Genomic DNA, 19,136 nt, shown 5'->3' with positions numbered 1-19,136 from the left:
TCAAAACTTCTAAACCTTTATTATTGATTAGTAGAAACACAAAAACAGCGATGACAATGACAGTGAGAAGGGGAGAGGCTTCGACGTGGAGGACCCTCCCCTGTCCCGGGCAAGACTGCACAGTGCCACCTCCAGGCTGGGCCAGCTTGGCCGGCCCTGGCAACACAGGGGTAACCTTGGAAACTGGAAAGTTTCTTCGACAGGGTGCTGGGACACACGCTGTGGCTCCTGTCACAGGACAATCTTAAAGGAGCTGAACAAAAGAAGAGTGCGTTGGGTTTTCTGCTGGCAGAGGAAGGTAGGGACTAAACCCAAACTTACCTACCTCTCTCCCAAGACCTTTTGGAATGGGCTGTGTCCCATATCTGAGTCCCCTCTAGAAGAAGAGCTACTCTAATACATTCAGAGGAAGCAGGAGGCTTTCTCTAACCCCAGGTACCGCCTCCCATAATAACGTCACAGACTCAGTGCAGCAAATGAGCACCACAGTCATACCTGGCAAAGTCTGGTGAGCGGGAGATGACATGCTGGAATTCAGAAAGATTGATGGTCCCATCCCTATCAATGTCAGATTCTTCTAGGATCTGGGAAAGGGAAAGCTTCAGGCCAAAGCCCAACCCTTCCCTCCTGCTCCCTGGCCCGGCCCAGCCGAGCCGAGCCCGGCCCCGTTGCTCACATTGTCAATGAGCTGCTTCATCTCTGAGGCACTGAGCCGTGTGTCCTCACCCTCTCCTGTGAGGCAGTTCACGAGCTGGCTCAGGTCTTCTCTGTTCAAGGTTCCGTCATCATCAAAATCTAGAAAGCAGAGACACAGGAAGCCAAAAAGGATGTGGTCAGGATAAGCTCCAAGCTCCTGACCCCCAGCACCCAAGCAGTACCCCCACAAAGACCATGTTGGAAGGGGTGGTGTTCCACCCGGCCCCTGGGTCTTACCGAAGATGCGGAAGGCATAGTGGGACTTGATGTCTGGGGTGGCTGTGTCACTGAATACACTGAGGAGGTCCAAGAAGTCCTCAAAGCTCAGGCTGTCTCTGGTTGGGGAAGTGGAGAAGACCCTGCAGATTCGCTCCTTGAAGGGGTTGGCCTAGGCAAGAAAGCCTTCTATGAATGCCACAGGATGCAGCCCAAGTCACACACTCAAACCCCACTGGGAAGCTGGAGGGAACAGTTCAGGCTCTAGAGGGGAGAACAATCAGCGCTTTGGGGCCAGCACGGAGGTCAGGAGGACCAACGACCCAGCTGGGGATGGCTTCCCAGGAGTCAGAGCTTAACCCAAAGGCAGGCCTGGGAGCACAGAAGGAAGAGGAAGGCATCCTAAGCAAAGAGAACAAGATAGGCTAGTTACTTTAAAACACAAAACATTTAATTGAGCACTTACTGTGTTACAGGCACTAGGCCAGGCACTTTGCATAGCAATTTTCACAGCAGCCCTATGGAGAGCAATCAGCCTCTGGAATAGGGTTTCTCAAGTTTTAATAAGGTAATTCAACTCCTCTTAAAGGATAAAACTTGTTTGAACCTCCAAGAATATGTCTGAGAATCCCAGTTTGCAAAACACCCTTCTATATAATTCCCTTGGATGATTTTGGTAAAGCCCTAGCCCCCAGGAAATCAGGGCTAAAAAGGGAAAAGACTAGAATGGGGACCAGTGACCACATGATCTCAAAAGGAGTAGCAGAGGGAGGCTGGGGGGCTGGCACCTTGAGCTCTGGAAGGCTGAGGATCTGCTCCAAGGACACTCGTGCCTGCAGTGACTCCTCCACACTCCGGTGCTCCTGGGGAAGCAGCTCACAAAACCGCCTGTGGGCTCTGGTAGAAGGAGGGGAAACTGTTGTTGTCCCTTCCTGAGTGTATTACATCCCCACTCCTTGCCTTGCTACCCATTATAAACCAGGTGAGGAGCTAAGCCCCATACACAGGATGTCTGAGTCTCAGGCATAAGCCAAGAGGAGATATATCACAAGACAGTATAGGCTGGGAGTCCATTCTTGCAATGGGTATTGACTGTGGGCCCACTGTGTCCCTGGCACTGGGCCCTGGTTCTAGACCCCCCCGAGGGATAGAGAGGTCTGCGAAGGAGCCAGAAGTTGGCCCTGAAGAACAAATGAAAAGAGCTGAACTGAAATCTCATTCTCATTTCATTTCAAGAATCTCCTGCTGCTCCTCAAAGCAGCTAACCTTAACTATCTCCTCCTTAGGCACCATCTCATTCCCACTGGGATTATTTTTGCCCAGAGAAGTTCAGGAATCTTCTCACTCAAGTGCCCTGGCCACATAAAGCTTGCCCACAGCTAGGAAGGGGGTTCCAGTCCCAGTTCAAATCCTCCTACTCAGTCTTAGGCAAATTATCAAACTGTTTCATTGTCCCCATACCTCCGTCGTGAGGGTTAAATTAGGTAATGTAGACAACCTCGTAGCACAGCCTGGCACATGGTAAGTGCTCAATAAGCGTTAACGGTTACTGTATTATTCAGGTAAAGGAGGAGCCAGGCTCCCCAAGGCTTCTCTGGCTTTGCCTGTAGGTAAAGCAGCCCAGAACTACAGCAGCCCCTGCCGGACTGGAGCAGGAACTTCGGTTATGCAGAAGCCAGTGGAGCGAGGTCAAAGAGCGCCCAACTTTGTCTGGAGGCTGCGCGGTGAGTCCATGGTGCACAGTTGCGGCCGCCGGCGCCAGCGGGGAGGTCGTGCCGGGAAGAGGGCACAGCCTAGCGCCCGGGGCCCTGCACTCCAGTTCCGGCTCAGCTCCTGACCTCAGGCAGGCCCCTGCCCCTCCCTCTGGCGGGGCTTCAGTTTGCCCACCTGTAAGACAGAGCCTCCCCCGCCCCCCACCCCCGAAGTCGTCCCTAGAAGATCCCGGAGGTGAGGTTCGAGACAGCACTTACAGGAGGATCTCCTGTTTGGTCAGGAACGTCAAGTCCTGGAAGGCAAAACAAGACAGGGGGTCAGCGGGCGGCCCGGGGCCAGAGGCCGCGTCCGCCGCCCTGCCGCCGCTCGGGGACACCCCCCTCCCCCCCGAGCGCCGGGCCGCGCGCAAACTCCCTGGGGACTGGCATTTCACGCACCTGGTACTCGACCAGCAGCTCCTTGGACAGGCGACTGCCCGAGCCCCCCATTGCCGCGCCGCGCGTACAGCTCCCCCAACTCTTCTCGGGACGCCGGCAACTTTCTCACTTCCGCCCTCGGGCCGCGTCACCGCCCAGTCCCCGCGGCAACCGCTCCTGGGGCCACCGCCCCCAGGCCCGCCCCCTCCTTAAAGTTCCCAGGCGCTCCCCGCCCGGTTCAGCCAGCTGGATCCCGGCTCTAGGCAGTTCCCGGCCAGCTGGAGGCGGGGCCCGCGGCGGGGCCGGATGCTCCAGGGCGGAGCCCAGGCCGCACGGCCCCGCCTCCTGGATGGGCGGGACGGGCCGCGCCGCGTGCCTGCGTGCAGGGTGCGCATGCGTTAAGGGTGGCACGACCTCGCTGTGGCCCCGGCAGGATTTGCGGGGAAGGCGTGCGTGTCCGCCTCACCTGCAGTACGTGGCGGCGGGGGCGGGGCGGCTTTGTGCGGAGTCCGGTAAGGGGCATTAGGGAATGTTTGGAGCAAGGGTAAGCGAGAAACCGTGTGACTCGCTGAGTGGCCCGAGGCGGTCGGCTGCCCCTCTGCCCAGCGAGGGCTCTTCCACCCAGACGTTACCACCGGACGTTACCACCGGGCACCTGCCGTACGTGTTGCAACCCTCATACCACCTCTCCAGAAATAACCATAACCTTTCTGCCTACTGAGGCCATTTACTGAGGGCCCACTGAAGCGGTCGCTGTGCATAGCTTCAGTTCTTACAACAGTTCTGCAAGGTAAGTTCCCGTTTTACAAATTTGGAAATGCAGAGGCTCAGGGGGGTTCAGTGACTTGTCTAGACTCGGGCATTTACAAAGCCATCTCTCCAGTCTAAGGCTCTAAGAATCTGCCCTGCTGTACTCTTCACTCCAGCCTACATGCTGTCCTCTGACCCCACCCTGCGTCCACACTGCATGCTGGGGGAGGTAGGGATCGAAGCTGACCTGTTTGCTCTTGTCCCCTCTCAACTCCTAGGACAATGCTTGACACATGGTAGGCTCTCAATATTTATTGGATGCATGAATGAATGAATTAACCTAAACTGTTCCAAAAGGTGAGGATCACAAGCTACTGCGTGGAGGAGGTGGAGGTGCGGTTAATTTTTTTTTTTCTAACATCTTTATTGGAATATAATTGCTTTACATTGTTGTGTTAGTTGCTGCTGTATAACAAAATGAATCAGCTATATGTGTACATATATCCCCATATCCCCTCCCTCTTGCGTCTCCCTCCCACCTTCCCTATCCCACTCCTCTAGGTGGTCACAAAGCACCGAGCTGATCTCCTTGTGCTATGCGGCTGCTTCCCGCTAGCTAGCTATTTTACATTTGGTGGTGCATATATGTCCATGCCACTCTCTCACTTCGTCCCAGCTTACCCTTCCCCCTCCCCATGTCCTCAAGTCCATTCTCTACGTCTGCCTCTTTATTCCTGTCCTGCCCCTAGGTTTTTTTTTTTTAATAAATTTATTTTATTTATTTTTATTTGTGGCTGCGTTGTGTCTTTGTTGCTGCGCGTGGGGTTTCTCTAGTTGCGGCGAGCGGGGGCTACTCTTTGTTGCGGTGCGCGGGCTTCTCATTGTGGTGCCTTCTCTTGTTGCGGAGCATGGGCTCTAGGTGCATGGGCTTCAGTAGTTGTGGTGCGTGGGCTCAGTAGTTGCGGTGCACGGGCTCAGTAGTTGTGGCTCGCGGGCTCTAGAGTGCAGGCTCAGTAGTTGTGGCGCACGGGCTTAGTTGCTCTGCGGCATGTGGGATCCTCTCGGACCAGGGCTCGAACCCGTGTCCCCTGCATTGGCAGGCGGCTTCTCAACCACTGCGCCACTGGGGAAGTTCCCCCTAGGTTCTTCAGAACCATTTTTTTTTAAGATTCTATATATACATATCAGCATACGGTATTTGTTTTTCTCTTTCTGACTTACTTCACTCTGATAACAGACTCTTAAGTCCACCCACCTCACTACAAATACTCAATTTCGTTTCTTTTTATGGCTGAGTAATATTCCATTGTGTATATGTGCCCATCTTCTTTTTTTTTAATTTATTAATTTATTTTTTTATTTTTGGCTGCATTGGCTCCTTTGTTGCTGCACACGGGCTTTCTCTAGTGGTGGCAAGCGGGGGCTACTCTTCATTGCGGTGCGTGGCCTTCTCGTTGTGGTGGCTTCTCTTGTTGCAGAGCACGGGCTCTAGGTACGCGGGCTTCAGTAGTTGTGCCACGTGGGCTCAGTAGCTGTGGCTCGTGGGCTCTAGAGCCCAGGCTCAGTAGTTGTGGCACACAGGCTTAGTTGCTCTGCGGCATGTGGGATCTTCCCAGACCAGGGCACGAACCTGTGTCCCCTGCATTGGCAGGCGGACTCCTAACCACTGTGCCACCAGGGAAGCCTGTGCCACATCTTCTTTATCCATTTATCTGTCAGTGGACACTTAGGTTGCTTTCCATGTCGTGGCTATTGTAAATAGAGCTGCAGTGAACATTGTGGTACATGACTCTTTGAATTATGGTTCTTTCAGGGTATTTGCCCAGTAGTGGGATTGCTGGGTCATATGGTAGTTCTGTTTAGTTTTTTAAGGAACCTGCATACCGTTCTCCATAGTGGCTGTATCAATTTACATTCCCACCAGCAGTGCAAGAGGGTTCCCTTTTCTCCACACCCTCTCCAGCATTTATTGTTTGTAGATTTTTTGATGATGGCCATTCTGATCTGTGTGAGGTGATACCTCATTGTAGTTTTGATTTGCATTTCTCTAACGATTAGTGATGTTGAGCATCCTTTCATGTGTTTGTTGGCAATCTGTATATCTTCTTTGGAGAAATGTCTGTTTAGGTCTTCTGCCCATTTTTGGATTGGGTTGTTTGTTTTTTTGATATTGAGCTGCATGAGCTGCTTGTATATTTTGGAGATTAATCCTTTGTCAGTTGCTTCACTTGCCAATATTTTCTCCCATTCTGAGGGTTGTCTTTTCATCTTGTTTATGCTTTCCCTTGCTGTGCATAAGCTTTTAAGTTTCATTAGGTCTCATTTGTTTATTTTTGTTTTTACTTCCATTTCTCTAGGGGATGGGTCAAAAAGGATCTTGCTGTGATTTATGTCATAGAGTGTTCTGCCTATATTTTCCCCTAAGAGTTTTATAGTGTCTGGCCTTATATTTAGGTCTTTAATCTGTCTTGAGTTTATTTTTGTGTATGGTGTTAGGAAGTGTTCTAATTTCATTCTTTTACATGTAGCTGTCCAGTTTTCACAGCACCACTTACTGAAGAGACTGTCTTTTCTCCATTGTATATTCTTGCCTCCTTTATCAAAGATAAGGTGACCATATGTGCATGGGTTTATCTCTGGGCTTTCTATCCTGTTCCACTGATCTATATTTTTGTCTTTGTGCCAGTACCATATTGTCTTGATTACTGTAGTTTGTAGTATAGTCTGAAGTCAGGGAGCCTGATTCCTCCAGCTCTGTTTTTCTTTCTCAAGATTGCTTTGGCTTTTCGGGGTCTTTTGTTTTTCCATACAAATTGTGAAATTTTTTGTTCTAGTTCTGTGAAAAATGCCATTGGTAGTTTGATAGGGATTGCATTGAATCTGTAGATTGCTTTGGGTAGTATAGTCATTTTCACAGTGTTGATTCTTCTAATCCAAGAACATGGTATATCTCTCCATCTGTTTGTATCATCTTTAATTTCTTTCATCAGTGTTCTATAGTTTCCTGCATACAGGTCTTTTGTCTCCCTAGGTAGGTTTATTCTTAGGTATTTTATTCTTTTTGTTGCAATGGTAAATGGGAGTGTTTCCTTAATTTCTCTTTCTGATCTTTCGTTGTTAGTGTATAGGAATGCAAGAGATTTCTGTGCATTAATTCTGTATCCTGCTACTTTACCAAATTCATTGATTAGCTCTAGTAGTTTTCTGGTAGCATTAGGATTCTCTACGTATAGTATCATGTCATCTGCAAACAGTGACAGTTTTACTTCTTTTCTGATTTGGATTCCTTTTATTTCTTTTTCTTCTCTGATTGCTGTGGCTAAAACTTCCAAAACTATGTTGAATAATAGTGGTGAGAGTGGGCAACCTTGTCTTGTTCCTGATCTTAGTGGAAATGGTTTCAGTTTTTCACCATTGAGGATGATGTTGGCTGTGGGTTTGTCATATATGGCCTTTATTATGTTGAGGTAAGTTCCCTCTGTGCCTACTTTCTGGAGAGTTTTTATCATAAATGGGTATTGAATTTTGTCAAAAGCTTTTTCTGTATCTATTGAGATTATCATATGGTTTTTATCCTTCAGTTTATTAATATGGTGTATCACATTGATTGATTTGCATATATTGAAGAATCCTTGCATTCCTGGGATAAACTCCACTTGATCATGGTGTATGATCCTTTTGATGTGCTGCTGGATTCTGTTTGCTAGTATTTAGTTGAGGATTTTTGCATCTGTGTTCACCAGTGATATTGGCCTGTAGTTTTCTTTTTTTGTGACATCTTTGTCTGGTTTTGGTATCAGGGTGATGGTGGCCTCGTAGAATGAGTTTGGGAGTGTTCCTCCCTCTGCTATACTTTGGAAGAGTTTTAGAAGGATAGGTGTTAGCTCTTCTCTAAATGTTTGATAGAATTCGCCTGTGAATCCATCAGGTCCTGCACTTTTGTTTGTTGGAAGATTTTTAATCACAGTTTCAATTTCAGTGCTTGTGATTGGTCTGTTTATATTTTCTATTTCTTCCTGGTTCACTCTTGGAAGGTTGTGCTTTTCTAAGAATTTGTCCATTTCTTCCAGGTTGTCCATTTTATTGGCATATAGTTACTTGTAGTAATCTTTCATGATCCTTTGTATTTCTGCAGTGTCAGTTGTTACTTCTCCTTTTTCATTTCTAATTCTGTTGATTTGAGTCTTCTCCCTTTTTTTCTTGATGAGTCTGGCTAATGGTTTATCAATTTTGTTTATCTTCTCAAAGAACCAGCTTTTACTTTCACTGATCTTTGCTATCGTTTCCTTTATTTCTTATCTGATCTTTATGATTTCTTTCCTTTTGCTAACTTTGGGGTTTTTTTGTTCTTCTTTCTCTAATTGCTTTAGGTGTAAGGTTAGGTTGTTTGAGATTTTTCTTGTTTCTTGAGGTAGGATTGTATTGCAGTAAACTTCCCTCTTAGAACTGCTTTTGCTGCATCCCATAGGTTTTGGGTCGTCATGTTTCCATTGTCATTTGTTTCTAGGTATTTTTTGATTTCCTCTGTTTTCTTCAGTGATCTCTTGGTTATTTAGTAGAGTATTGTTTAGCCTCCATGTGTTTGTATTTTTTACAGTTTTTTTCCTGTAATTGATATCTAGTCTCATAGCGTTGTGGTCGGAAAAGATGCTTGATACGATTTCAGTTTTCTTAAATGTACCAAGGCTTGATTTGTGACCCAAGATATGATCTATCCTAGAGAATGTTCCATGAGCACTTGAGAAGAAAGTGTATTCTGTTGTTTTGGAATGGAATGTCCTATAAATATCAATTAAGTCCATCTTGTTTAATGTATCATTTAAAGCTTGTGTTTCCTTATTTATTTTCATTTTGGTTGATCTGTCCATTGGTGAAAGTGGGCTGTTAAAGTCCACTACTCTTACTGTGTTACTGTCAATTTCCCCTTTTATGGCTGTTAACATTTGCCTGATGTATTGAGGTGCTCCTATGTTGGGTGCATAAATATTTACAATTGTTATATCTTCTTTTTGGATTGATCCCTTGATCATTATGTAGTGTCCTTCTTTGTCTCTTGTAATAGTCTTTATTTTAAAGTCTGTTTTGTCTAATATGAGAATTGCTACTCCAGCTTTCTTTTGATTTCCATTTGCATGGAGTATCTTTTTCCATCCCCTCACTTTCAGTCTGTATGTGTCCCTAGGTCTGAACTGGGTCTCTTGTAGACAGCATATGTACGGGTCTTGTTTTTGTATCCATTCAGCCAGTCTATGTCTTTTGGTTGGAGCATTTAATCCATTTTCATTTAAGGTAATTATCGATATGTATGTTCCTATTACCGTTTTCTCAATTGTTTTGGGTTTGTTATTGTAGGTCTTTTCCTTCTCTTGTGTTTCCTGCCTAGAGAAGTTCCTTTAGCATTTGTTGTAAAGCTGGTTTGCTGGTGCTGAATTCTCTTAGCTTTTGCTTGTCTGTAAAGGTTTTAATTTCTCTGTCAAATCTGAATGAGATCCTTGCTGGGTAGAGTAATCTTGGTTGTAGGTTTTTCCCTTTCATCACTTTAAATATGTCCTGCCACTCCCTTCTGGCTTGCAGAGTTTCTGCTGAAAGATCAGCTGTTAAGCTTATGGGGATTCCCTTCTATGTTATTTGTTGCTTTTCCCTTGCTGCTTTTAATATTTTTTCTTTGTATTTAATTTTTGATAGTTTGATTAATATGTGTCTTGGCATGTTTCTCCTTGGATTTATCCTGTATGGGACTCTCTGCGCTTCCTGGACTTGATTGACTCTTTCCTTTCCCATATTAGGGACGTTTTCACCTATAATCTCTTGAAATATTTTCTCAGTCCCTTTCTTTTTCTCTTCTTCTTCTGGGACCTCTATAATTCGAATGTTGGTGCGTTTCATGTTGTCCCAGAAGTCTCTGAGACTGTCCTCAATTCTTTTCATTCTTTTTTCTTTATTCTGCTCTGTGGTAGTTATTTCCACTATTTTATCTTCCAGGTCACTTATCCGTTCTTCTGCCTCAGTTATTCTGGTATTAATTCCTTCTAGAGAATTTTTAATTTCATTTATTGTGTTGTTCATCATTGTTTGTTTGTTCTTTAGTTCTTCTAGGTCCTTGTTAAGCGTTTCTTGTATTTTCTCCATTCTATTTCCAAGATTTTGGATCATCTTTACTATCATGACTGAATTCTTTTTCAGGTAGACTGCCTATTTCCTCTTCATTTGTTTGGTGTGGTGGGTTTTTACCTTGCTCCTTCGTCTGCTGCGTATTTTTCTGTCTTCTCATTTTGCTTAACTTACTGTGTTTGGGGTCTCCTTTTCGCAGGTTGCACGTTTGTAGTTCCTGTTGTTTTTGGTGTCTGCCCCCAGTGGGTAAGGTTGGTTCAGTGGGTTGTGTAGGCTTCCTGGTAGAGGGGACTGGTGGATGAGTTGGATCTTGTCTTTCTGGTGAGCAGGACCATGTCCATGGTGTGTTTGTGGGTGTCTGTGAACTTAGTATGATTTTAGGCAGCCTCTCTGCTAATGGGTGGGGTTGTGTTCCTGTCTTGCTAGTTGTTTGGCATGGGGTGTCCAGCACTGGAGCTTGCTAGTTGTTCAGTGGATTTGGGTGTTAGCGTTGGGACGGAGTTCTCCGGGAGAGCTCTCACCAGTTGATACTACATGGGGCCAGGAGGTCTCTGGTGGTCTAGTGTCCTGAACTCGGCTCTCCCACCTCAGAGGCTCCGGCCTGACAGCCGGCCGGAGCACCAAGACCCTTCCCGCCACATGGCCAGGTACGTGGGGAGTTTCTTGCCTTTTGGGAAGTCTGAGGTCTCCTGCCAGCATTCAGTAAGTGTTCTGTAGTTGTTGTTCCACATGTAGGTGTACTTCTGATGTATTTGTGGGGATGAAGGTGATCTCCATGTCTTACTCCTCCACCATCTTGAAGATACTCTCTGATCCATGTGTGAAGCTTCCAGTTCTGAAGCTTTGACAGGATTTCCTTCTCTCCATTCACAGCCACGTTTCTCTGCTAGCCTGTTGTTGGCAGGAGCCAGTTCCTCACAAGCTGGTGGACTGAGGAGGTCACTTCCTCACTGCTTGTTGGCTGGAAGTCTCAATCAATTCTTTGCCATTTGAGTCTTTCCATAAGGTACCTTACGCATGGCAGGTGGCTTCCATGTATATATGTCTCTACAGATTCTCTCCCTGGTAGGCTGCTCTCGCACCAGCATTCCCTGCCAGTCATGGAACTTCCAGAAGCTGAGGAGGCATGCTCCGAGGTTAATTATTTTTTATTGTTGTTTGTTTTCAGCTTTAATGAGGTATAATTTTTTTTATATAAATTTATTTATTTATTTATTTATTTTATTTTTGGTTGCGTTGGGTCTTCATTGCTGTGTGCAGGCTTTCTCTAGGTGCGGCAAGTGGGGGCTACTCATCGTTGTGGTGCGCGGGCTTCTCATTGCAGTGGCTTCTCTTGCTGCAGAGCACAGACTGTAAGCGCGAGGGCTTCAGTAGTTATGGCACACAGGCTCAGTAGTTGTGGCTCACGGGCTCTAGAGTGCAGGCTCAGGAGCTGTGGCACACGGGCTTAGTTGCTCCACGGCATGTGGGATCTTCCTGGACCAGGGCTCGAACCCATGTCCCCTGCATTGGGAGGCGGATTCTTAATCACTGTGCCACCAGGGAAGTCCCAGTGAGGTATAATTGACAAGTAAAATGTAAGGACTAATTCTTGATTCTAACAATTTCATTCCATTTGCTGATCTTTGTAAAGTCTAAATATAAGCATGTCAGTCTCAGTTTAAAACCATTAAGGGGTTAAATACCCAAATCCCAGCCCTCTGTAATCTGACTTCAGCCTCTTTCTCTCTCTGCCGTCTCCTCAGACTTTCTGGGTTTCAGCCACTATGGGCTCTCAGTTCCTCTTCCATCTTATTCTCAGGGAATCCTTTCCTGATAGCCTAGACTAGATTAGGAATCCGTTTTACACTCACAGAGGACCCAGTGCTTCCCCTTGACAGCGTGTATCATGTTTGCTGTCTATATTTACTTGGGTGGTGACTGGGTTAATGTTTGTTTCTCCTGCCAAACTGCAAGCCCCATGAGGAGCGATGGAAATCATGATCTTCAGATCTAAGGTCTGGCAGTTGTTGAGTAAATGCTTGCTGAGTGATGGTAATTTTCCCAGCACTCAATAATAATAAGGTGATCATCTGAGAGTGACTTAGTAAGACTCACTGTATCAACCCGTGAGTCCCACCATTGTGGAAATATTCCATTCCAGAAAGTGGAGGCTGCAGAGCAATGGGAATACCAAAACCAGTCAACGTGACTGGAGTGTAGTCTCTTGACAGTAGGCTTCTTCTGTCCAAAAAAGGGTTGGTCTTCAGTTAGTAAAAGGCAACTAGCAAGAAGCTGTCATGGTGTCTCCTGTGCTAGACTGAGGAGAGGGAGAGCTGACCAGCTAAGGCAAATAAGTCCCTGGACTTCAGGGTGAGACTGTGTCTCTTCATGGTGAAAATATGGGAATTGGCTCTGCACCATGGTGACCATCTGTGATCTAGATCACCCAGCCACCTCACTTGACTTTGAATCCTTCTTCACTGAACAACTTTTTGATTATAATTTTGCTTCCTGTATGGAGGAGGGTCTATACCAACCATCCACTAAGAGCATGTTGCACTATTTGGCATACTTCTCATTATAAATTTTTTTTTAATTAATTAATTTATTTTTTAATTTTTTGGTTGCGTTGGGTCTTTGTCGATGCACGTGGCATTCTCTAGTTGCAGCGAGCAGGGTCTACTCTTCGTTGCAGTGCACGGGCTTCTCATTGAGGTGGCTTCCCTTGTTGCGGAGCTCGGGCTCTAGGTGCGTGGGCCTCAGTAATTGTGGTTCATGGGCTCTAGAGTGCAAGCTCAGTAGTTGTGGCACACAGGCTTAGTTGCTCCACGGCATGTGGGATCTTCCCGGACCAGGGCTCGAACCCATGTCCCCTGAATTGGCAGGCGGATTCTTAACCACTGTGCCACCAGGGAAGTCTATAAATTATTAAATAGTTATTCTGAGTCATCCAGCAGTCCCTGGTAAGTCTGGTTAGCATATTGTCCTTCCTGTGCCCGATTAACCCTTGACACAGTGATAAAACTGAGTGGCTGATTTAAAAATAACTCGTAGTGCTATTTTTAAACAAAACAATTATTTTGTTTCTTGCTTGGATCTTTCAAAAGTTTATTCATTGATCATTTTTTTATCAAAGTACCAACCCTTGGATTTGTGAATTCTAACTTTTTTTTGTTTTCCAAGACATTTCTTTCCCTGCTTGTAATATTATTTCCCTCTTCCTCTTTTCTGTGAGACATTACATAGGATGGCCACACAAGGTTTGTCTGACGCGGTGATGTTTGATGTTTGATGTTTGAGACCTAAATGAGCCAGGCATGTGAAGAATACCTGGGAGAAGGGTATTTTAGGCTGAGAGAACATAAAGCACCAAGGCCCTGAGCAGGAGCAAGTTTAGGAAGAGTGAGGAGCAGAGCAGGCAAGGGGAAGAGTGGTCTGGGAGGAGGTGAGAGGGCAAGGCACCACTAAGCCTTGAGAGCCCAGAGGCCATGATGAGGAAATGGACTTTGTTCTAGGGGCTCAAGGTCACATCCCTAGTGAATGGAAGAGCCAGAATTCAAACACCTTGTCAGCCTCCAAAACCGAATCTCTCACCTTCCTGCCAGGATGATACCGACTGCACAGGCTTGTTGTGAGGGTCACCTGAGTGGACTTGGAAAGCCCCCAACCCATGCCTGGCACAACATAGACATGCGAACAGTGTGCCCTTTCTCCTGGTTTTCCTATGTAGGTTCAGTCCTGTTGTGTGGTCACTATGATTTGTCACTTTCAAGTGTTCCTCTTTATTCCTAGGTATTGTTTTTGCCTCCTAGTTCACTTGAATATAAATACAACCATACCCACTCTCTATTGATTCTATTGACTGATATGTCTTTACTCGTATTTTTAGCCTTGTGGTATCATCTTGGCCCTAGGTCCTTGGTCCTAGCCCCTGGCTTTTAATGTTACTCCAAATTTGTATCTAGCCCAGACCTTACCCTTAACCTCCAGGTTTGGCTGTCCCACTGCCTACACCACTTTTCTTGGATGTCCAGGCTGCATCTCAGAGTCAATAATCAAAACTGAACTCTTGGTCTCTCCCTTCCTCTAGTCAACCTATTCCCACCCCACTTCCCCAGCATCTCCATCTCTGTAAATGCCACTGCAGTGCCTAGTTCCTGATGCCGAGTCACTCCCAGCTCTTCCTTTTCTGTCAGTCCCCATAGTCAGCCTGTCAGCAGGCCCTGTTGGTTCAGCCTTCAAAACATGACCCATATCCCCAGCTCCTTTGTCTCTGTTGCCATCTGTGTTGTCCAGTCGCCCTCACTGCTCACCTGGCCACCAGAGTGGCCTCCAAAGTGATCTCTGCTTCCCCTTTGCTCCCCTACAATCCATTTTCCACACAACAGTTAGAAAAAAGTTTATAAAATACCAGACGATCCTTATACTTAGAACCTGCCAGTGATTTCTTACTCCGTTTAGAATAAAATCCAAGTTCCTGACCATGATGCATGAGGCCCTGCAGCTAATCTGGCCCCTGCCTTCCTCTCCAGCCTCATGGGGGGCCCCCTCCCCTGGTCGGCCATACCCCAGTAACACTACCTCCTTTCTGTTCCTTGCACAGGCCATCCGCCTGCCCTGCGAGACTTATGGCCTTGGACTTACAATTTCCTTTGCTTAGAGTACACTTTCCTCAGCTCTTCATTGTAGGCCTCTTTTCATCCTTCCTGTCTTAGTTCAGCTGTCATTTCAGAGGGCCCTGCGCCGCCCTCTTGTAGAAGTGGGATGCCCTGATCCCACCCCTTAGTCACCCTCTGTTGTATCACTTATTTCCCACAAAATGCTATCACCATGGGTAGTTAATATTTTCCTTTTGCTTATCATCTGACTCCACCCCAGGATGTAAGCTCCATAAGGATATGTGTGGACTTTGTTCTCTTTATTTGCTACCATTTTCCCATTGCCTCATACACAGCAGTTACTTCATAAATACTTGGGTTTTGTGGCTCAGCTGAACGTGGAGCAGGGTGCACAGAAGAGGTGGCCCCAGAATGTCAACAGTGGGGATGACGTAGGCATTGATTCTGAATGAATGAATGAGTGAATGAGAGAATAAGTGAATACTTAGGTTTAGCTCAGCAAATTGTTGGATTTCTTAAATCTATTTTGAGACTCAAATTTTTTCAAGTTGTGGTAAAATATACATAACATGAAATTTACCATCTTGACATTTTAAAAGTTGTGATTAAAAAACACGTAGCGTAGGGACTTCCCTGGTGGTGCAGTGGTTAAGAATCCGCCTGCCAATGCAGGGGAAACGGGTTTGAGCCCTGGTCTGGGAAGATCGCACATGCCGCGGAGCAACTAAGCCCGTGTGCCACAACTACTGAGCCTGTGATCTAGAGCCCGTGAGCCACAACTACTGAAGCCGTGTGCCACAACTACTGAAGCCCGCTCGCCTAGAGTCCATGCTCGTCAACAAGAGAAGCCATTGCAGTGAGAAGCCCGCGCACCACAGCGAAGAATAGCCCCCACCCGCTGCAACTAGGGAAAGCCCGTGCGCAGCAACAAAGACCCAACGCAGTCAAATATAAATAAATAAATAAATTTATTTATTTAAAAAAATATATGGCAGTCTTCATAAGGTAAAAATAAAAAAACAACACGTAGCATAAAATTTAACACCTTAACCATTTCTGAGTGTATAGTTCAGTAGTGTTAAATATATTCACATTGTTTGGTAGCCAATCTCCAGACCTCTTTCCTTCTTGAAAAACTGAAACTCTGCGCCCATTAAACAACAAACAATTCCTCATTTTCTCCTCCCCCCAGCCCTTGGGAACCACCGTTCTACTTTCTGTCTCTATGAATTTGAGCACTTTAGGTCTCTTATATAAGTGGACTCATACAATATTTGTCCTTTGGTGACTGGCTTATTTCACTTAGCATAATGTCCTGAAGGTCCATCCGTGTTGTAACACACGTCAGCATTTCCTGTTTTTTAAGGCTGAATAACATTCCGTTGTCTGTATATAACGCATCTTGTTTATCCATTTATCTATCGATGGATACTTAGTTGCTTCCACCTTTTGGCTGTTGTGAATAATGCTGCTATGAACATGGGTGTACAAATATCTCTTTGAGACCCTGCTTTTGGTTCTTTTGGATATATACCCAAAAGTGGCATTGCTGGATCATATAGTAATTCTATTTTTAATTTTTTGCGGAGCTGCTGTACTGTTTTCCATAGCAGCTGCATCACTTTACATTCCCACCAACAGTGCACAAGGGTTCCAATTTCTCCATATCCTTGCCAACACATGTTATTTTCTGTTTTTGATAGCAGCCATCCTAAAGGATGTAAAGTGGTATCTTACTGTGATTTTGATTTGCATTTCCCTAATTAGTGATGTTGAGCATCTTTTCATGTGCTTGTTGGCCATTTGTGTATCTTTGGAGAAATGTCTTAGGCTCACTTTCAATAGAATAATTAAAGATTTTATGTTTCATTGTCAATATTATGCTTAGCTTGAGTTAAAAAAAATTTTTTTTATTGTGGTAAAAAACGCATAAGATTTACCACCTTAACCATCTCTAAGTGTGCAATTCAGTAGTGTTAAGTATATTCCCATTGTTGTGCCGCCAGTCTCTAGAACTTTTTCACCTTACAAAACTGAAACTCTATATTCATTAAACTCAGCTTGACTTTTAATATGTTGCTTTGTATGTTTTTTGTTTTTTCTGCTTTACTAATATGAAGTTTCTGGACCAGCAGAGCTGAGGGTACCCAAACTTGTACTGAGGCAACTCTACTGAGGTAAGCTTCATTCTGAAGTCCCATCTGGGCCAACAGCAGGTCGTCTCCTTGACACCTCTGGGTCCACAGGGCTCCAGGGGCCCAGTGGGAGATGAAGACAGGCACCTATATTTCTGCCTTAAAGGATTGGCCTAGGGCACTTATGATTGGCCATCCTCACCCAAATGGTTCTATGCATGGCCATTTGGAATCACTACACAACAGTAGAAAAGCTGTTCCCACAAAGGAGTGGTCAGCTTTGAAGCCTTGGCCATTCTCATGCACTGGAACACCAGTGCAGTTTTCTCGAGGGCAGTTTGACAGACTATATATCAAAAACCTGAGCCATGAGCCTACTCTAACCAGTGGTCTACTAAGATTTTATTTTAAAGGAAAATAGAAACATCTGCAAAGATAGATACACAGCATGTTCATCACAACATTGCATATAATAGTATGAAATTGGCAGCAACCTAAATGTACAACAGTTGAAGATTTGTTAAAAAATTAAGATCCGGGACTTCCCTGTGGTCCAGTGGTTAAGACTCCACACTCCCAATGCAGGGGGCATGGGTTTGATCCCTGGTCGGGGAACTAAGATCCCACATGCCACATGGCAGAGGCAAAAAAAAAAAGGTCAAGATCCATCTACATATGAAAATGAGGCTAAATGTAAATTGTGATTTTTCCCTGGGCACTGGAATAAGGGTTGTAATTTATCTTTATTTTTTTAATCCATTAAGTAAGTTTACTCAATATATATAATTTTTAGAAAGAGAAAGAATTTGATTTATATTTTTAATTCAGTAAAAACGTATGCTAATCTGCAGGTGATAATTATGAGTGATTTCTGTGTTTACAAAATATTTTACCAGAGGCATATATTACTTTTCTAATCAGAGCAAAAAGTAAAAGTTATTTGAAAATAAAAATAAGAGAGTTCCCTGGTGGCTTAGTGGTTAGAATTTGGGGCTTTCACTGCCGTGGCCCAGGTTCAGCCCCTGGTCGGGGAACTGATATCCCGCCAGCTGCGTGGCACGGCCAAATAAATAAATAAATAATAAAAATAAAATCTTTGGAAATGGGATAGCATCATGTATTTTTCACCTTATGATTGTTTCAGGTCAGCCCCATGGCTATTCCACATGGTTCAAATGAAACTTCCTATTTGCTACCTCCAAACAAGGAGGACTGGGGAGGGCACGGCATTCCTGACTTTGTCTATGGGCAGAAGGAACTCGTGCCAAAAGGGATTCAGTGGCCAAGGAACGGACCCAGCCTTCTGGACACACTGCCACTGTCTCGCTTTGACTCTGCCCTCTGCTTGGCCTGGAGGCAGCGGATGGAGCTGGGGCTGTTCCGCTACTGTCTGGGGGAGCTGCAGACCCAAACCCTCCCTGGTGCCGTGGGTTTTGTGGCTCAGCTGAATGTGGAACGAGGTGTGCAAAGAAGGAGCCCCCAGAACATCAGGAGCGTGAGGCAGGCGTTTGACCCTGAACAGTTTAACTTCAACCAGATCCGGCCAGGAGAAGTCCTCTTCCGCTTGCACCGGGAGCCTGATCTCCCCAGTGCTCTCCAGCAAGACGACATCCTTGTGGTGATCAATGTCAGCCCCTTGGAGTGGGGCCACGTGCTGCTGGTGCCCGAGCCTGCCCGAGGGCTCCCCCAGCGCCTGCTGCCAGGGGCACTGCAGGCCGGGGTTGAAGCTGTGCTGCTGAGCTCACACCCAGGCTTCCGAGTCGGCTTCAACAGCCTGGGCGGCCTGGCCTCAGTGAACCACCTCCACTTGCATGGCTATTACCTGGCCCACAGACTGCCCGTGGAGGGGGCCCCAAGCGAACCCCTGGATCCTGGGGGCCGTCTGCACCTGCTCCAGGCCCTCCCAGCTCCTGGCTTCCTCTTTTACACAAGCGGGCCAGGGCCCGACTTGGAAGCCTTGGTAAGCAGGGTATGTCGGGCCACTGACTATCTGACTGACCACGAGATTGCACATAACTTGTTTGTGACCCGGGGGGCTCCACCTGGAAAGACATCATCTTCCTCAGCCCTCACGGGGGTCCGAGTAATTCTTTGGGTCCGGAAGTCCAGCTTTGGGATAAAGGAAGGCGAGGCCTTCAATGTTGCCCTCTGTGAGTTGGCCGGGCACCTCCCTGTCAAAACGTCCCAGGACTTCAGCAGCCTGACAGAGGCTGCGGCTCTGGCCGTCATCCGGGACTGTCTGCTGCCCCCAGCCCAGGCAGGAGAGGTGCAGGCAGCACTGGTGGCCTTGATAGCCAAGGAGGAGCAGTAATCCTTCCAGAAGTATTTATTTTGTAACCGATCTAAGTCTCTTTCCGGAAAGCTGTCCATCATGGTCATGTGGGCACTTTCATGAATGCCTTCTCACCTGTCTCAGCCTAAGGGGAAGGATAAAGAACTGGTAAGTGGTCTCTTTAAGGAGGAGGAACCTTGGAATAAATCGAATGAATGAGCCCTCA

At 46.2% G+C, this 19,136-nt stretch overlaps 2 protein-coding genes across 9 annotated transcripts; one reads left to right on the top strand and one right to left on the bottom strand.

Annotated features, from left to right (window-relative positions):
• Nucleotides 1-3,230, bottom strand: CIB1 (calcium and integrin binding 1). Of its 2 annotated transcripts, none has more exons than XM_036842711.1 (7): nt 3,063-3,230; nt 2,883-2,917; nt 1,701-1,809; nt 934-1,084; nt 677-795; nt 496-599; nt 1-253 (listed from the first exon to the last, which is right to left on the bottom strand). In XM_036842711.1, the coding sequence occupies exons 1-7, from the start codon at nt 3,111-3,113 to the stop codon at nt 232-234; spliced, it is 591 nt and encodes a 196-aa protein (XP_036698606.1). In that variant the 5' UTR covers nt 3,114-3,230; the 3' UTR covers nt 1-231. The 2 variants fall into 2 exon arrangements, with proteins under 2 accessions (XP_036698606.1, XP_036698607.1); XM_036842712.1 differs by having other exon boundaries at nt 496-584; nt 3,063-3,221.
• Nucleotides 3,231-3,406: 176 nt separating this feature from the next.
• Nucleotides 3,407-19,136, top strand: GDPGP1 (GDP-D-glucose phosphorylase 1). 7 transcript variants are annotated; one of them, XM_036842704.1, is made up of 4 exons: nt 3,409-3,831; nt 4,070-4,148; nt 16,624-16,680; nt 17,783-19,136. In XM_036842704.1, exon 4 carries the CDS (start codon nt 17,792-17,794, stop codon nt 18,947-18,949), a length of 1,158 nt encoding a protein of 385 aa, XP_036698599.1. In that variant the 5' UTR covers nt 3,409-3,831; nt 4,070-4,148; nt 16,624-16,680; nt 17,783-17,791; the 3' UTR covers nt 18,950-19,136. The 7 variants fall into 7 exon arrangements, with proteins under 7 accessions (XP_036698597.1, XP_036698602.1, XP_036698603.1 ...); XM_036842703.1 differs by having other exon boundaries at nt 4,070-4,184; XM_036842702.1 differs by lacking the exons at nt 4,070-4,148; nt 16,624-16,680 and adding an exon at nt 10,972-11,038 and having other exon boundaries at nt 3,407-3,831.

Source organism: Balaenoptera musculus, chromosome 2 (assembly GCF_009873245.2).
Source record: "Balaenoptera musculus isolate JJ_BM4_2016_0621 chromosome 2, mBalMus1.pri.v3, whole genome shotgun sequence".
NCBI classification, from domain to species: Eukaryota; Metazoa; Chordata; class Mammalia; order Artiodactyla; family Balaenopteridae; genus Balaenoptera; species Balaenoptera musculus.
This window is presented reverse-complemented; position numbering and strand designations above follow the sequence as displayed.

What these genes read in the sequence shown, in the direction of transcription:
- CIB1 (XM_036842711.1), bottom strand. Translation starts at nt 3,113, where the DNA reads ATGGGGGGCTCGGGCAGTCGCCTGTCCAAGGAGCTGCTGGTCGAGTAC. An exon ending in ACCAAACAGGAGATCCTCCT is followed by an intron (nt 1,810 to 2,882) that starts GTAAGTGCTGTC and finishes TCCTTCTACCAG; the next exon opens with AGCCCACAGGCGGTTTTGTG. An exon ending in TCAGCCTTCCAGAGCTCAAG is followed by an intron (nt 1,085 to 1,700) that starts GTGCCAGCCCCC and finishes TTTCTTGCCTAG; the next exon opens with GCCAACCCCTTCAAGGAGCG.
- GDPGP1 (XM_036842702.1), top strand. Translation starts at nt 11,003, where the DNA reads ATGGAACTTCCAGAAGCTGAGGAGGCATGCTCCGAG. An exon ending in CTGAGGAGGCATGCTCCGAG is followed by an intron (nt 11,039 to 17,782) that starts GTTAATTATTTT and finishes TGATTGTTTCAG; the next exon opens with GTCAGCCCCATGGCTATTCC.